Below are 5,608 nucleotides of genomic sequence, written 5' to 3' on the forward strand. Positions count from 1 at the left end.
TGCCATTTATTTCTTTCCTTTGGCTGATTGTATTTTTCTAGAACCTTCAGTCTGATGTTGAATAGAAGTTGTGAGAACAGATACTCTTGTCTCATTTCTGATTTTAATATGAAAGCATTCAGTCTTACTTTATTAGGTATGGTGCTATTGTAGGATTTTGAAGATACCCTTTACAGACTGATGAAGTTCATGTCTATTTCCAGTTTACTAAGACCTTTTATTAGGAATGGATATTCATTTTAATATGTGCAGGTACATTATATATTACCTAGATATTTATCTGCTGACTTAGGCACTTAGCTACATTATCTAACACAGTATAATGGGAAAACTAATGTCAAATTTCAAGCAATCCAGTTCTGAGAAAAGTTTTTCCCCAAATTTACATTTCACTGGTTGGTTGAGAATTTCCTATACTCATGTATCATTTAAGGAAGTGGCATGGAAATATCAGCAATAACTAAATCCTAAAAAGTCCTGATAAAATATTAGTTCCTCATCTGGTGTTTTCATGGCAGCATAAATTAGTTATGCCAATGAAATCTGAATGAGTCTATAACATCATCCATAAAGCAGGTGTTAGCAACCTGTGGTCTGTGATCTAATGATGGTTCAGGCTGCCAAGGCACGTTCTCACCGTGCTCATGAGATTCCCATAAACCTGTAGGGGGTCCTGTCTGCTCTGGAGGCTGACCTGTTCCCATCGAACTGGGTGAGAGGAAACCACAAGTGGTAGGAAATCGGTCCATTTGTTTGTTGACAGTCTATTTACTATGTGTTCATCTCTCTTTTTTTAACTCCTTTATTAGACTGTTGTGAGGACTGTTACCAGGATCCTGAAGGGACTTGACTCTCACTGCTGCTCACCTCAAAATCTGACCTCTAGTGTTCTGCAAATTCCATCCTCTACCCTATTAGGATCAAGTTATAGAAATAAAACGTCCCCTTTCCCTTATTTCAGCCAGCATATCATTGTACACATTTAAGAGGAATTTTTCTAAGGAAAAAAAGAACAAAACAAGGAAAAAAGCTTTTCTTCAGAATACAGGTATCTTATCGTAAAGTAATTACCATATATACCTGAAGATTTGTTTGCTAATAACAGTTTACCGGACTCATGTACTACTCTCCTCCTCCTTTCAACCATGTCAGGAATAACTTTTCCCAATACTTCCCACATTTTCCCAACACTACCCATATTTTTCAGTTCTGGGTCACTCTTGCCTTTTACTCTTCACCTTTTTTTCTTGAGAGCAGGTATGGGAGACTTCTACAGGTGAATTACTCCCAGTGGAGTAAAAATCCAATAAATTTCTTGAGACAAATGTTACAATATCAATGGTTCCTTCCATTCTAGTGAATACTGCTCCTACATGACAGAACTTTGGTATACTAATTCAGGGGATTTTAATCTTCAATATGGGGGAGCATGCAATTAGCTGTAAATTTATTCTTAGGATATTTTAGGTCATACTCTTGGGGTAAGGCAGATAGATGGTCAGGCAGCTGATATTTGGATCATAATTCTTAGACCTGGAAAGAATTCCTTCTCTTTAGCTGCATTTCTAAGTAATGACCTTGATTTTTATTGAGAGATCCAACAAGAAGCAGTTCTATTGAGCCAACTAAAATAGGTATTTTTTTTATTACAGATTTTTTTTTGGGTTGCCTGTTCATTTTATCTCTTAGTCTCTCTAATATGAATCCACATAAAATAAATTATTTTAGAACTAGGAGCCAGTTAGAATTTAGCTTCCTGTAGGGAACCCATTTGTTTTCTTCTTACAGAAAATGAAAATCATATAAAAGATAAAGTTTCCCCTACTCCTCACTTTGATTTAAAGGGAGTTTAGAACAAATTTTAGGGCTTGACTTTAATAATGGTATAGGATCTTATGGTCCACAAATCTTCATTCTATTTTTTTTTTTCCTTTTTCAGTCCATATTTCTCTTCTTCTCTCTGATTTTGCAGTTTTTGTTGGGTACATAAACTCCTTTATAGGACAAGGTGGGGATATAGTACAATAAATAAAGGCATATATAAATAAACATGTAAGTAAGTAATTCCAAGTTAAGATGCACTTATCAGAGTGGTGGGATTTTTATCAAGTGTTCCCCTTAGTATATAGTATTGAGCAGGCTCCCCCAGGTGTTCACATAAAAAACTAATTCCCTAAAGTAGCTTAGAAGCTTACAGATGATCTGATCCTGTCTACCTCTCCAGACCCTTTTCCCTCTAAATAGCACAATTTATCTTTTCATATTTTTCAAAAACCCCAATATTATACCTGCATTTGCTTGGGACTTAATTCCCCTAGATCTGCACACAGTTTGTTCCCTCACTTTGAAATATCACCTCCTCAGAAAGGCTTCTTGCCATCCTATCTAAACTATCCCCTATCTTATCCCAATTTTTCCTATATTCATACTCTCCTGTCCCAGTTTGCCAATGCTGCAGAATGCAAAACACCAGAGATGGATAGGCTTTTATAAAATGGGGGTTTATTTCACTACACAGTTACAGTCTTAAGGCCACAAAGCGTCCAAGGTAACACCTCAGCAATTGGGTACCTTCACAGGAGGATGGCCAATGGCGTCCAGAAACCCTCTGTTAGCTGGGAAGGCAGCTGGCGTCTGCTCCAAAGCTCCGGCCTCAAAACGGCTTTCTCCCAGGACATTCCTCTCTAGCAAGCTTGCTCCTCTTCAAAACATCACTCACAGCTGCACTCCATTCCCTCGCTTTGAGTCAGCTCATTTATATAGCTCCACTGATCAAGGCCCACCCTGAATGGGTGGGGCCATGCCTCCATGGGAACATCTCATCACAATCATTACCCACAGCTGGGTGGGACACATTCCAAGCAAATCCAACCAGCACCAAACTTCTGCCCCACAAGACTACAAAGACAATGGCATTTGGGGGACACAATACATTTAAATCAGCACATCTCCTTTATTCTTTTTATTCAATTTATGATTCCTGGAATTATAAACTTATGTTTACCTTCTTATTATCCACCTTCTTCACTAGAATGCAATGAAGAATGGAGGTAAGGACTTTGTCTTGTACACTAATGTAACCCCAGTACACATCACAGAGATAATAAATGTTTATTGATTGAACACCAGGTAACAATAAACCAGTTTATTGTTGACCAAATAGTCAGGTCAAACCATCTGGAGCTGTCATCAAATTCCTCTGCATCTGTCTTGGCTTCAGTATCTTAGAATCACTATGGCTTTCTCTCTCTCTTTTGCCTCTCTTTTTTACCTCTTCTGGGCTGTGTATTCAACTCAACCTTCCTTCATTTGAAACTAGCTCAAAAGTGTAATGCCATTGCAAACTAATCTTATTTTTAAATGTAACCTTATTTCTAGGTATCTTAGCTATACTGCACAGATAGGAATGGGAAAGAAGGAAGTATTTGATAAATGGAGGACTTGAAAGTCAAGTTAGGAAAAGAAACCTGCTGCTGTCACTGATTGTGTTCAATATTATTTATTTCCCTTTTTCAAGCTAACTGTAGGAAATAATATGCAATTTTCTCTGCTTATATCATATATTTATTAACAAAAAGAGACTCCAAAAGACTGGTCCATAGACTGTTGCTGCTCTAGGCGCATGAGAATTACTTGGGTAGCATTAAAATAAAGATTTACAGAGTCCACTTCAAAGATTCTGATTTAAGAGAATTGGAGAAAGGCCCTGTAATCTATTCTTTTAAAAGTTTACCCCAAGTAATTATCAAACAAGACAGGTTTGGGAACCAGTGCTTTGGATCACTGTTAGAAGCATGGGTGTCAACTAAATAAGAATTTTGGCTCAGTTATGATTTACTGATTGATACTAATTTTCTTTTGTCTTAGCTAAAATGCTTTGAATTCTCTACTTTTCTGCTAGGAGTGGAGCAGATATCATCAGGCCAGAAAAAGCAAATGTAAGAATTGGACGTACACTTACGAGAGGTCAATAAGAGCATGAGGTCAGGGACCAGAAAGTGATCACAGAAAAAAGGGCAAGAAGTTATTGGAGAGGTCAGGGTCTAAAATCCAGATATCCAGGTTATTTAATTCAAGTTAATATCTATCAAGTTCTAATTTGAAGGCAAGTTCTGGTTTACTTGAAATACTCTTATCTATTATATGATAAGGCAGAAATTGATGAATTTGGGTCTGAATATATAGGTGAAAATGAATAATAATAATAAAAAAAAAACCTAGGAAATATATGGGAAAAAAGAGAAATATCCTGATCATGGTCCACTCATGAGCTCTCATCTGCTTTGACTAATATTTTTGCATATCTGAATTTTTCTTAGGGCAGCTTTCATGTCCATTTTCTGGAGACTGTAGATCAGAGGGTTTACAAGTGGAGTCACTGATGAGTAGAACAGGGTTACAATCTTCTGTGTTTCAACTGGATTTCCAGAGCTTGGACTGACGTACATCACCATGACTATTCCATAGAACAAAGATACTACACCCAGGTGGGACCCACAGATGGAGAAGGCCTTACGTCTGCCAGCAGCTGAGGGAACCCGTAACACTGCTCTGAGGACTAGTGTGTAGGATCCAAGGATTAAGAAGATGGTGATGAAGATAATAAGAGAGCTCAATATAGAGCAGGAAAACTCAATTCTGGGGCAGGAATGCAGGACAAGGCCAGAAGTGGACCTGGATCACAAAGAAAATGGTCAATGGTATTGGGACCACAAAAGGGGAGTTGTGTTATAAAATAGATAGGAAGTGGATAGCAGAGGAAGCCTATTACCCAGCAGAGGGCCACCAAGTTCATGCAAAGATGATTGGTCATGATGATAGGATAGTGGAGAGGCTGGCAGATGGCCAGGTACTGATCAAATGCCATGAGGGACATTAAGAAGTTCTCACTGATGCCCGTGGAGAAGAAGAAGTAGAACTGGAGGAAGCAGGCAGTGAAAGAGATGGTTTTTGTCTCAGACAGGAAGTTCTGTAACATGATGGGAACAGTGGTGTTGATGTAACAAATCTCCAAGAATGAGAAGCTGGCCAGCAGAATGTACATGGGGGTGTGGAGCCTGTGATCCAGCTTCACTGCAGAGATGATGGCTCCATTCCCCATCAGTGTCAGGATGTACATCACAGAGAACAGCATGAAGAGGAGGACCTGAACCTCACGGGAACAGGGGAAGCTCAGGAGTATGAATTCAGTCACTGTGTTGACTCTGGACACGTTCATGTCTTCCTACGGGAGGAAAAGAAAAAGTGACAATGACACAGATGATCTTATTCTCCAGTTCTCCTGGGTGCTTCCTTTGTAGAGTCCTAAATGCCCATGCACTTCTGAGATTCTATTATTCTAATAATTAAGTAATAATCACGCTACACTGCTGAAGACTGTCATACTTTGAGAGTACTTGATATAATTACACCCTCTGAATCATTGGAGTCTCCCTCATTCCTCTTAGGAATTTTTTCACAATAAAAGATTTTATGCAACAAGCAGGTTGGAGGAAGTTAATGACAGTACTCAGATATGTGTGTAAGGAAGTATGAAAGTCATAGACTCGTGTCTGTAGAAAAAGATTTGAAAAAAACATAATTTCAATTACTTGCATCTTTGGAATCA

General features: G+C 38.4%; 1 protein-coding gene across 1 annotated transcript; it reads right to left on the minus strand.

The window, feature by feature from the left end:
- Positions 1-4,274: 4,274 nt before the first annotated feature.
- LOC119533456 (olfactory receptor 11H6-like) lies at positions 4,275-5,218 on the minus strand. The gene is given in 2 exon segments (XM_037835493.1): positions 4,275-4,639; positions 4,642-5,218. Coding segments are annotated over 2 exon segments (942 nt in total).
- Positions 5,219-5,608: the final 390 nt, after the last annotated feature.

The sequence above is a fragment of the Choloepus didactylus genome, chromosome 4 (assembly GCF_015220235.1).
Source record: "Choloepus didactylus isolate mChoDid1 chromosome 4, mChoDid1.pri, whole genome shotgun sequence".
NCBI lineage: Eukaryota > Metazoa > Chordata > Mammalia > Pilosa > Megalonychidae > Choloepus > Choloepus didactylus.